Below are 18073 nucleotides of genomic sequence, written 5' to 3' on the forward strand. Positions count from 1 at the left end.
AAAGTAGCTGGATTTAAGATGATTTCTATTTGGTGAAGCAGTCAGCATATATCAAATATTATCAAAGAAAATAAATGAAAACATTAGGGAAGCAACCCGAACACAAGAATCATACAAAATTTAACCTCCACACCTCTGCATGCAATGGACAGGACTGACTAAATGCTTTGATCTCCTGTGGATAACATGAAAGAGGAAAAGGGAGAAAAAAGGAAGCAAAATCTGTTAGTAAAAAGATTTAATGAACAGGGTGGAGACTAGTTGAGTGTTGACATAGAGCAAGAGAAAAGAAAAGAAAGATAAAATGCAGATACAAAATTATTTATTGTCACATATCATAATAGTCCAAAGAGAAAATGTTTGACTTAGGAAGAAGAAATTAAAATAAATGCAGTTTGATTTATATTTAATGTACTTAAAAACCTATATAAGGTTTTCTACAAATGTTTTCAATGTGATTATATTATATATCTATGTATTATATAGTGCATTATATGTGTGTATATATACAGATATATTTTTCAACTATTACAATACTCAAAGCAAAAATATTTCATGGATACTTTATAAATTTTATAGTAATTTCAAGTTTGCGAGTTTTGGTATCCTAAAGTGTGTTGTTGCTGATGGTGTTTTTTATTTTTAGAATTGATGTCATGTTATACTGTTAAAGTATAGATTCCACTATCATGTAATTTAATATTTTCTAGGATTCTGAATGTAAGAGCAGCAATTCCCAGTCTTCTGTCTGGTGGATGATGTGTGTGTGCATGTGGCATTTTTCATGGGCACAAGACCATCATTATATGCAAGATGTTCTGGAATGCAAATGGGAAAATTAATGACATTAAAGACTTAACCTTGAATTGGCCATAATTTCTTTAAAAATAATAGTAAGATAAAAAGAAAGCTATTTAAGTTCAGAAAAGCAGGCCATGTTTAAGGTCAGAGACAGTGCAACATAGGCAAGAAAAAGCAAAAATCTGTGATCTCAGATGTAGTGGGAAAATACTTGGGAAATGTGAAAAGAAGGACATTTGCCTCTGAGATGGTGCCTGCCTGCAATAGACTAACTGGACTCTTCTACTGGATACCAGACCAGAGGTTTAAAGGTTACAAAAACATATGGTTTCACTTGATGAAAAAGTACTTCTAAATCACATCTCACTCCCTCTACTCCTTCATCCCTCCCTGCTTCCACTGGCTCTATCCAGTCAGGTCTCCACACCCAAGCCAGAGCTATCATCTCAAAAAACAAAGGGCAGACTATTACCTTGTCTAAGGCCATTCCCTTGCCTCCTTTTCATTCTAGCAATTAAAGAAATCTTCCTTTTTGTCTTGGTTCCTCCTACCTCTGCATCCTTGTATGGACCACTCCCTTCCCTCTCCTGACGTCTGGGAGCTCTTTCTCTTCTTTAGGTTCTCTCGAATTCCCAGTCTCTCTTCTTGTAGGTCCTTGAACTTATTATTTCTGTTACCTGGGAATATCTTTCCTCACGTGTTTTCTTTAATAAATTCATCTTATCCTTCTGATCTTGACTCATGCATTACTTCCTCAGAGAAAGTTTCTTTGACTTCTTTTTATATTGTAGATAATGCCATTATTATACATACTCTAATAGCAACACAAATGTGGAGGTCAACGATAGACACATATATTCTGCTAAGTGCAATAATAAAATTTAGAGAGAATGTCTGAAATAGGATGTATATTTGTGGGTAGGATTCACATCACATAAACTCCCTGAACTATTGAGAATCATTTCTTTGTTTCTCAAGAGTTTAATCCTCTTGGATTTTTTTTTTCTTGTGCAAAAAGCTACAAGGTGAAAATTAAAATGAAACATGAAATAAAAGTGCTGTTTAGTTTGAACTCTTAGGTAAATACTAGCAAATCTTTCTCAAAAAAAAATCATGAGACCTCTATATTGCAATACGAGTGATTTTCTATATTTGACATATATCATGACTTTTATGTCAGGCATAATTTATGATTATTAACAAATAAAAATGCTAAAATGCTAATTTTTTTTGGTTAGCATAATTGCATTATCTCTCATATGCATATAACCTAAAGAGAGAACAGATTTAAATGATTCTTTTGGTAGCAACATTTACACAGATGTGCAATTAAAAATTAACTTGCTGTCCTTATGTAGCAAGACAGGAAATAAGTGGAGAATATATACACTTATAATTTTAAAAAGGAAAGAAGAAAAAAGGGAAAGAAGGGAGGGAAGAAGGAACATATATCAGAATCCATTTTGGTAACTGACATGGCTAACAATGGACTTCATCACATCATAATTGTATCTCTTAATTCTTATTCTGGGTTCTTTGTTCAAATAGGAAGCCTCTTTCTTCTTAGACTTCAGTATTCTGAATAAGGTAGGACATAAAGATTTGAGGGATCTTCTCCCTCATTTACTGCAATAAAGAAAATGCAGAATGTTTTGAGTAAAATGTACATTTTATTCCTGAAAACTGACACATGGGAAGCACTACATTACAAAGGTGATGTGATGTTTAGCAGTAAATTTTTTGAAGCTTGGAAAAGTGTGAGTTTTAAGGTGAGAGGGCAAAGGAGGCAAGCAGAAGGCAAAGGGGTTGACATGTACAAACCAATATTCAACAGGTAATAACCAAAGGCAGCGGTACAAGAAAACTGTGCTCCATTGTTTGAGTTTCAAATTAAAGCTCTCTGAGGATAAAGGAAATTTTTATTTTGGTCAAAGAATTGCCTTTTATCTTCCCCCATCAGCAATCCAATTGGCATGAGATGACACAATCCACTTAACAATCAGGTATTTCAATTTGAGAGGAAGCAAGTTTCCCTTGACTCTCTTTAAATGCCACTGCCACCCCACCCCCTTTTTTTTGGTCTGTATATGAACAACATGTATTTGGCATTTAGAAAACATCAATTCACTAATACTCTTAGAGAGCAGATCATGAGCTAACTACAGTTTAAAACTGAGCAGAGTGTACAGAGTAATGAAAAAATGCAACCTGTATGTCCATTAGAAAAAGTAAGATGCTCTAATATTGAAGAACTCTATTTGTTCATGACTTATTGCTTTAGATTCTAAATAAAGCATCTTAGCATTCTATAGTGCTTAGCCAGTTGGAAAAACAAACACAATCAAAATGTCTGTTTAAGCTCGTCACTCACTACTTATTAATAAGTCATTACCTTTCTGGATGTTCATATTAGGAAAGTAAGAAGTCATTGCCTAAACAAATGGAGGGAAAGTAAAACAGTTTTATCTAAGCCTGACTGAGTTTCAAGAAACCACTTTGGATTAACCACAGTATTAGATTGAGATTTAATTATATCATTTTACCTCAAAGGGATAAAGTAATCAAATGCGTATAATCCAGTAAAGCACTCTGCTGAATAGATTCTGAATTGCGACACTGATATTTATTATTCTAATTTCTCCCTCACATTCCCACCCCAGCTCTCTTGCTGATAAGGCATATGCTATTTTAGTCTGGAGTTTTCTTTTTAGGCTAGATAGATGAAATATAAAATATTCTGTGTAAAGGTATATTCTACCAATCCAAACCATTTTCTACAGAATGGTGTCCTATACAGTTTAGACTCTTGAAAATATTTTTAACTTAAGTAAATTAATGTAATCACCGATATCAGTATAGTTATTACAACTTCAAAAGTATCAGTTTTAAGAAATTACTTTTGTTTTTAAGAGAAAAAATAGTTAAAAGCATTCATTTCATCCCACTTGAACTTGTTTTCCTTGTTTCTAGGTATGAGCTTTGATTCCATCTTGCATTGTTGATTCAGCTTTGTGTCGTGGGCTTTTTTTTTCTTTGCATTTGAGCTGAATCTTTCCTCCTTGCAGAACATGCTACTGCCAGGTTGCAGGTTGTTGCCACAGATATTTAGGCAAATCAACTGCAAACATTGTTTTCCCTCTCTATTCTTTAAAGAAAAATGATGAAGTATATCATTTTAGAAATAGAAAGGAGGGTATTTCATCATTCAAACAGTATTAGTTCTCTGATTCTTAAATTCTTATATTTTTATTAAAAACACATCTTGATCTATCCTTTGAAATATTCAAACTGACTTAACCTAGTCCCTGAATTCCATGGTTTTCCTTTTAAAGTTCTTACCAACATTTTTCCAAACTAACTTCAAATCCAGGAGCCACATGCACTTCTTCCTCTACTGCAGTATAAAATATGAAAATAATCTTGCATGATATTTTGTTATTCAGAGAATCCATGGCATCAAACTTCAGACTTTCAAATGTTCTCAAATAAAATTTCTAGTTTTTGTTTGATAAAAGGACAGACTAACTTTGATTCTTTCATGGTTTAATAATGCTGTTTTCAAATATATTTTCCTAAGAATGAATTTTCATAATGTCTTACTTTAGTCTCTACATATATATTTAATATTTCAAGCTCAAAAATGAATATTATATCATCGGCACATTTCACAGCCTTTAAAATTTAGTTTGATTACACAGAAGTTTTCATTTACAGTTAACAAATCAAGGTGTCTAAAATAAATACACTACATATAACCTATGAATTATTTGTGTATGTGTGTATAAATACATGCATATATAAGCCAAATGTATACAAATATGTATATATGCACACACATCCCTTTGAATTGTATAATTATGAAAAAACTCAATTTGCAAATTGAACCCTAAAATGAATTTTCCCAAAGAAATGACAATAACCACTTTAAGGGGAATACATTTTTATTAGTTGTTTATGCAATTTAAAAATCAGATTATAACTATATGTGGTTTAGATATATATCATTTTAGTCAAGTAATTAAAGTCTACAGACTGTTAAATAGTATGCTCAAACCTACAATTGCACCATAATCCATAATTTCAACATTGTCTTTTTAAATCTGTGAAGTAATATTTGCAATATGGTATTTGTCAAAATATGAAAAATTGACAAATTTTATAGATTTGTACCCACAAAGCTGAAAAACTTACTCCTATTGAAAAACTGCATTTAATTTTTAAAAATGGCAAATTGTGTACCACTTATAATTAATATCAACTTGCATAATATATGTCAAAGCATATTTTCCCCTGTAAGTGGAATGCCAAACAGAACATGATGCTGAACTGAAATCTTGAGATTTCCTTCATAACTAAAGGGAAGTATTTGATACTAATTCTCTGAAAACAGGCTGCAAAGCAGTGCTTGAGATGAATGCTTAACATATACTTTTCTTTTTACTAAATGGAATTCTTTTACCTAACAGCTCTAAATTGCCTCATCACTGAGTCTTAGGAGGCTTAATACTTCAATGTGTTTTTTGCTCTTATCCAAACCTAAGCTCTAAAAAGTTGAAAAAATAACTTTACTTTTTGGAAAAAAATAAATACCCTCCACTATTGTTTAAAATTCTGAGGAAAAAAAGGTTAACATGAAAGAAGATTCAGAGTAACAATGTGTCCTCTAGTGAAGGATAATTTCATGTATTAACTATGTTATGAGTGACTTCAGTGTCAACTAGATCAAATTGCACCCTTATATTTTTGAATTCCCAAATGAATATTTCATATTATAATGGTTTTTATCTTGTTAGCCTGGAAGGTAAAAAAATAAAAAGAATAGGATTGTACATTTCACATCATTTTCCTACGTATGTCCAATTTTATAATCAAATGACAATTTCTTATGGTCTTTAAATACATGTCAAAAAGGTATTCACAATCTATCAGCATATATTCACAAAAAATACCATTTGTGCCACATTAAAATAGTGATAAATAAAATTGGATTGTATGAGACAGGAATCCTTAGAGTTTCTTAAAGACAAAACTGGCAATAAAAACCTTATTGACAACTTTTTTATAGTGATTTTGGGATGAAACCAACAATATGGATTTATAGAAGAATGTTAAACTTGAAATGTTTTTTTGCCTTTAAAACTGCATGAGTGGTTAGATTTAAACATATACATAATATAAAAGGCATTAGTATAATATAGTTCTATATGAAATGCCATGGAAACCCCAAAATGATGATGTCCAATTTTGCCTAGGAGTATTTGTGCTAGTTTTAAAGAAGGTTAACAAGAGTAGAGTCAATCCAGAAAATGGAAAGAAAGAACACTTCAAGACACAGAGGAATGGGAGTAAATCAAAATGCAAAAACAAACATGAAGACCAATCAGAATAAAATAATGTAGTACTGTACAATAGATTTTCAAAGAACAGAGGTTCATGGGAATGGTGTTCAGGTAACAAAAACACCAATAAAACAACAAAATACTACTATGATGTTACTCCTGAACACTTTTCTATATAACTTCCATTTACCTTTCCCTTACATTCTTTTAGGGTCGCTCTTCCTGACTCCCTTATTCCCAATCCCAAGCTAAGTTAAGTCATCATATGACATTGTTGCTTAAGAAATATACATTAAAATTATATGAATGTGTCAAAAGCGTTTGTTTAATATGTCTCTCCTACCATGCTGTAAGTGGCAGAGAACTAATACTCTAACTTTGTGATTCAACTGCATGACTCTGCTCCCTGGTGTGAGGTAGAATCACAAAAACTACTACAGAAATGAATGAATACATATCCAAATACTATGCCAGCTAAGTTATCTTATTTCCTACATCATTAATTTTTAAAACATTCTAAATGGGCAGATAAGAGTTTGGCAGTTTATAGATGAGAAAACTGGGAATTGAAATGTTAAATAACACAAAACCACATCTACAAAATCATAAAGTCATGATTTAAACTCAGGTCTTTTTAATTACTAACCTCTTATTACAATAACTATGTTAAGCTACTGAAAATAAACTTGGATAATGACTGGGAAGTGTTTGACTAAATGGTTAGAATAAAATAAATATTTTTTCTTTAAAAACTTAGAAAAACAAAGACATGAAATTAACAGTGAATCTACTAGCTTTTTGCTTAGTAAAGAAATTCTTCTAAATAACACATTTTGTCTACTGTAAATGGAAGAAAAGAATTTGAATTATGAAGAATCTGAAAAGAAATTTTTATATATGGAAAACGAGAAACCAGGCATGATGGTATACACCTATAATCCCAGCTATGCTGAAGGCTGAAGCAGAGGATTGCAAGTTTAAGGCCAGTCTTGGCAACTTAACAAGACCCTGCCTCAAAATAATAACAATTAAAGGATGTTGTTCAGTGGTAGCGCTCTTGCCTCACATGCCCAAACCTCTGAACTCATTCCCCAGTACTGAAAACAAAAAATGGGAGGACTCATTCCCCAGTACTGAAAAAAAAAAAAAAAAAAAAAAAAAAAAAAAGGAGTGGAGTATGTGATAAAGTGACCGGGTGAAAGGAATAAAGAATCAAAGAGATTGGTTAGGAAGTTAAGCAAAAGTCTAGTTTATATAATCACAGCATATACTTGAATGGTAAAGGTAGATGAAAAACAAAAAACAGGAGAATTTTTTTGCAGAAGGACTACAAAGATTTATTTGATAATTGATAGTAAAGAATGAATGAAGCAGAAAAGATAAAGGCATGATTTAGACATGATGGTGCCAAATAATGTGATTTTATTGATAGGATTTGGAGCATCCTTGCCAGAACTATCTTGGTAATAGGATCCCTGCCTTGCAAAACAAGAGGGTGGTGCTTGGATTCTACTCTGTTGAGGTCAAGATGGAGAAGGGACCTGCAGGCAAGGTGTGAGTTAGGTAAGACTTTAGCTAAAAAGGAAAAAAGGAGGAGTAGTGGTGTGAATGAGAGTTGTGACTTCACTTCTGAGTAAGAATTTCAACACTTAAAAGGAAATAAAATGGTAGAGAGCCAGACTTAACATTAGTAAAGGTACTTTTATTGAAGCAAGGGGAGGACCGATGGAGAAAAAGGAAGGCGTATTAAAGGAAATGGAGAAAATAAAATAGAGATGGGAAGAACAAATAAGTGAAAACAGAACACAATACCTTGCAATAGGCCTTCAGAATTTCCATATTCAATGAAAATAACAACCAAAAAAAGCCTTGGAAAAACTCCAGGGAGATTGAAGGAAGAAAACCATTGGTGTTTTCCTGTACCACCCTTTAAGTCGAAAAGTGGAAATGGAATTCAAAATAAAATGTTCCTGTGGAAGGCATAATTGAGGTAAAGGGGCAAACACAGAACAATTTATATGTGAAATCTGGCTGTGAAAGGAACCAAATTCTAGGGAATGTAGTTCAGCAGGAAAAACAAAGTGTGCAACCTTCTAAATTTATCTTTACATGTCTGAAATATCTTTCTCAATTAATCCCTCTAAAACACCAGGACTTATCTTTGCTGCTCAAGTCTATCATTTGTTACATAGGCCCCTGGTTATCATTTTGAGCATATGAAGAAACAAGTTAAGACAATTTGTGGCACAGTAAGATTAGAAATAATAGGTCCTTGTTCCCAGAATATTTCCTGAGAACACAAACCACATCTTTATTTTTGCCATGAATTTAAAAAATCACACATTTCATGTAGCAGCAACTTGAATAGTTAAGCCCACTGTCTTCTATTATAATACCTTGGCTATGTATATAATTATTGCAAATTCCAGATCTGTTAATTACCAGTTGTACCTCCTGAGGCATAAGCAGATACCTTCACTGTAAAATGAAGAAAATCATATCTGCCTCCTAGATCATTTTGTGAGGCTAATAGATGCAATAGGAAAAAGAACAAGAATAAAATAAAATAAAAGAGTAAGCATATTGGTATCACATAGAAGAAAACACCCTTCGGTGCTAGGGAGGTTAAAGTCATCCACCTCACAACTCCAAAGCAACAGATCCTGGACTCCAGCAGAGGTGTGCTGATTCCACAGACTATAATCTTGTTCAGCACAGACCTGGCACTTTCCCCTGTTCTGTTTGCATTGCCTTGATTTAATGCGAGCACTGGGGAACATGCTGGCAAAGGTTGATAGCAGCAGTAGTGATTGTGGTGGCCACGTCAACAGCAGCAGCCGTCATGCCTTCCATGTGCATTTTCTGCTTCTGCAAAATTATCACATACAACCACAGAGAGTTCATAATAGCTGGAGGAGTAGGGAAAGCAGAAAAAAAAAAAAAAAAAAAAAACAGTCTGGCCCCTTCCCTGAGCCCTTGCGGTTGCATATCTTTGTGAGCTAAAATAATGGTGATATGCCAACAACAGCAAAAACAAAATCTATATGGAAGGTAAGCAGTTAGGGTTGACCACACATTTATGGCTCAGTTGTACATTCCTCTTTCTAAAGAGTATACTTGTCTAAGCTTCTAACAACGAATCTTTTCTCCCTGACAATCCATCCATGTGCATCTTTTCCACTTTGTCTCCTTCATGTTTAAAAATGGCAAAAGGATACAAAGCATTAACAGAGAATGACACCTTCATTTTCTAATTGTTTATTCCCTATTCAAGACTAATGAACATTTTGCCTGCAATTAATATTCTAAATTTCAGAATTCACATTTGTGCCACAGTTAAAATTTGACACACAATTCAGGATATCCCTCAACTTACTTTCTATCATATTTTCTCCATTCCTGGTCTTGTGGCACTTTTTCATTTCCATCTGTGTTCACTCACTGCCCTCATCTCAGCCCACCAGTTACTTTTTTTTCTCCCAGAGCAGTGTCTAAGATTTTATGGTCAGTTTCAAAGCTCTGGGTAACATGATATCCTCCTACATCTATGTTCTCATTTCCTATGACACCCCCTCTTATCCTCCCTTTGCTTCTCCTAAACTTCAATGCAACCCATTGATGCAGTTAGCCAAAAAATATCTCATTCCAAATGTAGCATCCTCCCTCACTAATATTGATACATCCTTATCCTTTATTATTAACATCCCTTGAGAAACCCACATAAGTAGGTACAGTATCCATTACATAGGCATTTTCATATTTCAGTTCTCTGTAACTTCCCCCCCAATGCCTTTAGCTTTGACAGTGTATAACAGCGCATAGCACATTACACATAATTTTTCAGAATACTGGATGGTCTTTGAGAGGAATCCCTTTCTAACCCTATCTATAAAGACAAAAATAATATGCCTACTGTAGTGACCACATCCCCCCATTTGACTCAAGATCAGGAATTTTGACTTGAGTACCAGAGTATTAGAGCAAATAGGTGTTGTTATGCCCTATTTATTCAACAACTGTAAAATGGTCTAAATTTTCCATTTTTTCCCTTACATGGACTAGCTTAGCAAAATTTGTCTTCAAGTAAAGAGGAGCTAGCTTTCTAATACCTCCATATCCAGAAGCATAAATTTAAATGTCGGGAGACTAGGCTCAAATTCCAAAAATGTTCTTTTGATTTTTGAAAACCACAAAACAAGCAGCTCTAAAGTGTTTTGCCTCTTTGAAGAGGACTGTGAGAACCACATAGAGCATCAGCATTTATATTGGTAGTCTTTTAATATATTAAATGGATTTTTCTCCCAAATACTTGCTATTCCAAATAAGCTCCAAGGAATTTTTAAAAAATTGGCCTAGGGAATTATTTTATGTTGTGGAGAAATGGAAATCAGATCATGCTGTAAGTGACTTCACCTAAATTTTTGTATATTCTCAGTTCACTGGACTCCTTCATGTTTTCAAATGTTTCTAAATGAAAGTTTATAAAGCAATATCTACCAAGTTATAATTTATTAGTTGAACATAGTTTTGTTATGGGGAAATTTTCATTACCTAGGCTAATTTTATAATTTAAAATAAAGTATAAATATCATTTTGTCTAATCACTCTTTGATCATCTATTCAAAACATGTACAATACTTTCAAAGACTGTAGAAATAATAGCCAGGTAGTCATTATGTAGTTTTTATGACCATTATTATATAAATAACATAAATGAATAATTTTTAGAGATTTAAACAAAGAAATAGAAAATCATAGCAAAATTGTGATTCCATAAAATTCAAGCAAATCCAAAAATCAAAAGGACCTAAACACATCAGATCAGCTGAAATGGTGTTAAAATGGTTGGTGTTTCTGAGCTTACTACACACCCACCATGTGTATGATCGTGGTGCTCAGCCAAGCAGAAACCTGGAATTGAAAGTGGTCAGCAAAAATAGATATGAGATGATTATAATTAGTAAAGATACTTGGAATATAGCTTGTATTTTATATAGAATAATGCCTTTAATATAATTAACTAAGCCTGTATATTAAATATAACAGCAATACAAGTTAGTAAGGAGTTAGGATTTTTAATGGAAAAGATTCTAAAGCTGAGATACTGAGCAGTCAATATATCTGAACCTCAGCATTTTAATATATTTTGATGGATTACATATAATAGTAAAATTAATAAATCTAAACTACCCAGAAGTTATGGTTATTACTTGATTCAGTCATCATTTTGGTTTTATTTATAGTTTTATACAACTGCACTGCATGTTGTAAAAGAAATATGACTTCAAATTATTATTTAATTTAGTAACAGTAAATATATATGAACATACTTATATATACACATATGAAGCTAAGTTCCCATAATTTAAAATATTTTAAGATAAGTTTAAAGATAAAAATATTATCTTTTATGATTTATTTACCAATATAATTGTAAGTAATCAGTTCTCAAATTTTACTGATTTGTATTTTACAATATATTTACATTAATATATATTTCTGTGAAGAGAAATGTCTACATGCTCAAATTCTAACATAAAATTGTGATGATGAAACTTCTTTTTTAATTAAAATGGTGTATATATGTGTGTGTGTGTGTGTGTGTGTGTTTGTATACACATTTTGGAGGGCATATGTACATATATATACACATACACACATATACACATATTCAGTAGTCTAACATAACTTTTTTTATATCTACACATTCCCTTCCAGTTTATATAATTGCATACATATTTGCTTAAGGTTTTTCTGACTATAATTAAGTCATCGATGGAACACAGAACCAGGGAACTATTAACATTTTTAATTCAACAATGTCTAGACAGTCAAGAAACAAATTTTGCTATATTTTTTGTTATATTTTTATGTTTTCTGAACATCTGTCTATTGTTCAGATTAGGCCATTCTTCTAAATCTGTATCTGTATCTATGTTAATATTATCTTCACATATGAAAATTTAAAGTTCTTAAAAACAATTAATTCAATTTTTTAAAGAATTATAAATTGGAGTTGGGGATATAGCTCAGTTGGTAGAGTGCTTACCTTGCAAGCACAAGGCCCTGAGTTTAAATACCCAGCACCGCAAAAAAAAAAAAAAAAAAAAAAAAAAAAAAAGAATTATAAATTACCATGAATACACTTAGTATGATGTTATTTGAGTTTCAATTACTCAAAATAATCCACAATAAGGATTTATTATGTTTTCTGTAATTGAAAATTAGAATGATACATATGCCCAGTTCATGTGAATGATTATTTTAGGAACACTTTTAAATATCAAATCTTGCAATTAATAAAATAAATTAAATACTTGATTTATGCTAGATTATGCAATTATCATTGATTATTGATGCAAAAAAAGTGCTCTCTAGGCATAAATTGACAACCATTGAGGAACATTCATTGATAAATAATTTAAGTGTTCACTATAGTAAATTATAAATAATGACTGAAAGGTAACTCAGAAGTAATATAAAATATCTCCAGTTACTAATTTCATAGCAAAAGCAATCACCCAATAATATCTGAATACTTATATAAGGACTATTCTGCCTGTAGTTTGCAATGGTCAATCACACAACCCAGTTCAAAGCTTAAAAATTCTGGATAATTAATTTAGACATAAATTAATATATTTTGAGCAGTCAAAATATTCATAGATATTTTGAATAGTCAAGTTTTTTTCTAGATAAAACAGAGACATGTTAAATAGCCGTGTACATGAAGATTGATTTTTATAAAGAGGAATGATAGAAAAGCTATGGAGATTTATGACATTGTGACAATTAGAGTTTTGAATCCCTTTAAATTTCTCATTAACTTCAGTGTTCAACCACAATTAATTGCTAAACCATATACTACCTAAAAGATGAGATATGAGAGCATGACCACAGTCCTTCTATGAACTTTGTTATTTAAAGTAAACCGGAAGAATGGGGACAATTTAGATGATAAATAGTGTAGTTTTGGTGATCAAGTGAGTCACAATGCTTTATAGGGTTTGCAAGCTCAAATACCCACAAAGACTGTGTAGGTGACATAAAAATGGGAAAGAAGGAAATAGAGAATAATTGGAACATCCAAGTGCCCATGAAAAGTCCTAAGTCCCAATAAAAAGCATTCAAATTCAAGATTTTTAAATCCTGTGTCTGGTGAATAAAGCATGTCTCTGGGCTGGATTCAATCCATGCAATGCTAGTTTGATATTTTATTTAGATATAGGATATAGAAACCCAGATTATATTATATATATGTATATATATATATATATATTTAATTGTAGGTGGACACAATACCTTTATTTTATTTTTATGTGGTGCTGAGGATTGAACCCAGAGTCTTACATGTGCTAGGTGAGCACTCTACCACTGAGCCACAACCCAGCCCCTAGAAACCCAGATTTTTAAAATATAAATCTTGCATTATCATTGTACAAAATATTAAAAATAGAATAAAATAGTATAAATAAAAAAATACCCAAATCTCATAAGATAGAGACCCAATAATTTAACGCATTTCTTTCAAGGGAATTCTCATGCATCTTACATATTTCTGTATTATTCCATAATACTTAAAAAATAAAATAATGGAAATATGAATTCTAGACATTAGAAATTTAATACAAACATCTATTTTAACACCTGTATCATTATCAATTGTATAGCTATACCATACTTATTCTTTCTATCTTATTGGCATTAATTTTTTTTCAGTATTTTTGTGAATACTGAAACACTCACCGTGGTAAGTTTCTTTTTTCTTTTTATTAGAATTTATTTCCAGACGTGAAATGATCAAGTGTTTGAATATTTTAGGGATATTTTTAGCTCCCAAACTTTCCTCCAAAATTTGTATTTTCACCACAAATTGATAGAATTGTCTATTTCCTACAATAACTTTGCCAAAATAATAATTATTCTTGAAGTCTTTGCTAATTTGATGAAAGCAAGTCATAGTTACATCATATCATTATGACAACACTTGAATGACAAGTCTTTGCTGAAACCAAGCTTGGTATAAATAAAATCTTCATCCTTTTAGCCTCATCACTTCTCCTTCCCAGATGGCATCTATGAAAATAAAGGAAACTTAATGAAATCATAAGAGTAGATTCCAATTCTTCTTCTAGTACATATGGCTCTTTTCCATTAACATATTTACATTTAAGTTGATAAAATTTCCCTGGGGTGTCTAAAGCATGAATACATTTATAAAATGAAGTTGTAAAAACTAATAGCAGTGCTTTCATAATTTATAATAAAAACACCGATGCTTTATGGAATTCTAAGATCACAAAGAAAAAGTAACCATGTTTTGAAGATGGAAGACTTAAAATGCACATGTGGAAAGATATGTGTTTCCCTCTTTCACTTTTGTGGACCATTGATTTGCTTTTTGACTGAGCTTACTTTACCAGGTCTTGATGGAGCAAAATAGTGTACAGTAAATTGTTCATGTTCTGGAATTTCTCATTCTAGCCAAGATAGAATTTTCCTTTTCATTGTTATATACCTTGGGAGTTAACAGGCATTCATAGTTGAATAATTATACCATGACAAGCATGCAATATCTGCATAAACTCAAATTAAGCTCCTATTAAAAGCATAATCTGCATGAAGTATGAACACATATGTTTTTTGTTTTCTTTGGTTTATATCATTAATTTTAATGATGACAAAAAGCAGATGAATTAGGACCCTGATGTTTGTGTGGGGAACCCAGATAAATTCAGGTCCCTTAAATTTAAGAGGGCAAATCCTATTTAATCCAGCTATAAGACTGTATGCATGTAGGTATTGTTACTAGGAGGGGAATGAATAGAGTGATGTTAACTTTTCACAGCCTTGGAAACGGTGACTTCATACATTCTCTGCAAATGAAGTAGAAAATATGTTAATTCCTTTTACTTGCTTTTATTATTGTACTAGCATAATATGAAGACTGTATTAAAAACTGATATTTATCAAGTTCAATTTAGTTAAGAACATGTATGAACTACAGGAACTACAAAGTTATAAGAGATATATGTAACAGTACTTTATAATGTATATTAATAAAATCATAATAGAGAAATCAAGTAAAAAGCATCAGGTTTTTATAGTCACTCCATTTATAACTCATTCTGGAAACAGGTTACTTGGCTTTGCTACATACTAACTGTGTGACTTTAGGCAAGTTACTTTTTCTCTGTCTCTAATTCCATCTATAAAAAGAATAATAATCATACTACATATTTCAAAGGTTATTGTGAGGATAAAAAGTAAATACCTATAAAGCACTTAGGAAAGTATGCTTGGCTAATAGTTGCTTAACATATATAGTTATTAGTACCACAGACAATGAGTTTTCTTGCTATCATAGCAAATATAAACCACTAGTAATGTATCTATGACAAAATCATAATTCGCTAAATTTACATATGGTTTAATATGTTAATTTAATACACGTTAATACACGTTATATAACCTTTGAAGCAATTGAAGCACGTTGTTAATACACGTTACATAACCTTTGAAGCAATTCTGCAGATTATTTCCATTTCATAGATAAGAATATTGGTACCTCAAAGAGATTTTAAAATCTTGTTCTGTACCTTACAATTAATAATCAACCCAATGAAACATAGAACCTAGATTTTGCAATCTATAAACAATGACAATTTTACTACATATATCTTAAAGTCCAAATAACAAGTCTAATGTCTGGAATCCAATGTCAGGGTTATGATTTCTGTTATAGCAAAGCAGCAGTTGAACAGACACAGTAGGAACTGAAGTTAAGGAGGTCAGGGGCAAACCATCCCTATTAGGAAATGTTGTCTACCCTATAATAAAAATTATCCTTCCATTTTAGATCCTAGTAGGAATTCTCCAAAGCAAAAGTTGTATTCAATAATGTTTAAATAAATTAGAGATTGATCATATATCCATGAATATTTAGTTGGATAATATCTTTATTTATATAGCATGACTATTCTTATTATTTAATAGGTAGAATGCATTTTGTTCAAACAATTGTCATAGCAGGCTTTGAAGCTATACAAAAGGTATTTTCCTTAGCAAAAGATAAGGTGTGTACTTTCTGAAACAATAGTGGCAATTATTGATCTTATATAACAATTATAATTGTTGATTTAACATATTTCAGCTTCAAAAATACATTTGTGATTTAAAACTAAATGTTATAATTATTATACATCTAAAACTACTCAAAACTATTAATTAATATGAAAAGTAGTTAGAATGCTCATACCTAGAAATCCTAATAGGTATACCTTTTCTTGAACTTATCTTTCACTGAGGTTCTTTTTTCAATTAACAAGTCATTTATTGGAAATATTTTTTTGCTTGCTTTATTATGGAGAAAACAGAAATTCAAATGTGATATGGCTGTAAATCAGTTAAATCTAACATAAGATTAATACATTATAATCAGAGCAGAAAATTATACCTGCTTTATTCACATAGCATTACTATTTAAATTTCTCAGCACTTGATTACAGAGACCAGGGTTACATTTCTTTTTATCTTCCTACAATGTATACTGTTAAATAACTATTTCTGACAGACTAATTTTTATGAAGCTTATTATTAGTAATTGCTCTTATGTGCTTTTGAAGAGCCAAGGACTCTTAATAGCTCTCAATTTTGAAATAACTATGGAAAATAAGGAGATTTCATAGAGGCCAGGAAACCAAGTTTGAACTACCTGATTAGTAGAGGGATGGGGGCTGAAGTTCAATAGATGAATTTATAAAAATAAGTGAATTCCAAATAATAGTCAGTGAAGAATGAAGAGGAAAATTGATTTTCTTTAAATCTACACAATCCCTGTGTTTATGTGAAAGAACTAGGACAAAGAACAACAGAGAGAATAAATGTAGTTCAGAGTGATAGGATCCTAGAATCATAGTATGTGGCAAATGGAAATATCTTTGCAGAATTATTAATTTGGAACATCTTACCACGGCCACATATAGTCAATAAACTTTTAAGATTACTTACAAAATGTATGTATGCTTTACTTCTATAGCTTCACTGGAAAACAGAGAATTCTGAAGCAACAAAGGTTAAGAAACACCACTACAAAGAGGCTCAGTGACTTGACCAAGTCACCATGTACATACAGAATTCCTTTAAGCTGTCATAATGTGTGACAAGACCTCAATCTTCCCTCTCCAGGATCTAACAGTCATTCTTTTTTTTTTATTCATTTTTATTGTAAACAAATGGGACACATCTTGTTTCTCTGTTTGTACATGAAGTAGAGGCATACTGTTTTTGTAATCATACATTTACCTAGGATAATAGTTTTTGATTCATTCTGTTATTAAAAAAAAAAAAATAATAGCAGTCATTCTTTACCTGCCACCAGACTCAGATATCTCCGAGTCCTCCCACACATCACTGCCAGGTTCATCATAATACTGTGCCTCTTTGATGCTATTGTTCTACAGCTAAAATGACCACTGACACCTTCTCTCTAGAAACGAAATTGCTTATTCTGGCACAAAAATCTTTCCACAATGTGGCCCCCAAATTTAGTTTTCAGTTTTTATCTCTTAGTATATGTATATATGCTTCATTATCTAAACTCGGCTTTGTGTCTTCACTCAACTATGAATTATATTTATTTTCTTTGAGGATTGTTCTCATGCTATTTCCTCTAGATAGGATAATCTGCCTTCCATTTGCCTCAACCCTCTCTTCTGTCTATGGACTTCTCCGAACCTCGACAACCATGCCCAGCGCATGTACACAGACTTACACGCACCCAGACATACACACACCCACACCCTTACAGTTCCTCCAAAATAGACTCTTCAAGGAGTAAATCTAATAAAGCCTTTCTTCATCTTCTAAAACTGAAAAAACTCTTTCCCCATTTTGACTTTCTGTGTTAAAACATGTATTTGGAAACATCTCAT

The 18073-nt window shown here is 31.8% G+C and overlaps 1 protein-coding gene and 1 long non-coding RNA gene across 8 annotated transcripts in view; one reads left to right on the forward strand and one right to left on the reverse strand.

The window, feature by feature from the left end:
- Sema3a (semaphorin 3A) overlaps positions 1 to 18073 on the forward strand; it is a 459630-nt gene that overhangs the window by 349901 nt on the left and 91656 nt on the right. The window contains exon 4 of one of the 6 annotated variants that reach the window (XM_047562550.1): positions 13860 to 13890. The exons of the other annotated variants lie outside the window; for them this stretch is intronic. Coding sequence (XP_047418506.1) covers positions 13860 to 13890 — 31 coding nt within the window. The remainder of the gene's footprint in view (positions 1 to 13859; positions 13891 to 18073) is intronic. 6 annotated transcript variants of the gene reach the window in all.
- Positions 7956 to 18073, reverse strand: part of LOC124991772 (uncharacterized) — a 45853-nt gene continuing 35735 nt past the window's right edge. For both annotated transcript variants that reach the window (XR_007109940.1, XR_007109941.1), the window contains 2 exons: positions 13887 to 14216; positions 7956 to 9008 (listed from right to left, as the gene is read on the reverse strand). This is a non-coding gene — a long non-coding RNA (uncharacterized LOC124991772). The remainder of the gene's footprint in view (positions 9009 to 13886; positions 14217 to 18073) is intronic.

The sequence above is a fragment of the Sciurus carolinensis genome, chromosome 8, assembly GCF_902686445.1.
Source record: "Sciurus carolinensis chromosome 8, mSciCar1.2, whole genome shotgun sequence".
In the NCBI taxonomy this organism is placed as follows: Eukaryota; Metazoa; Chordata; class Mammalia; order Rodentia; family Sciuridae; genus Sciurus; species Sciurus carolinensis.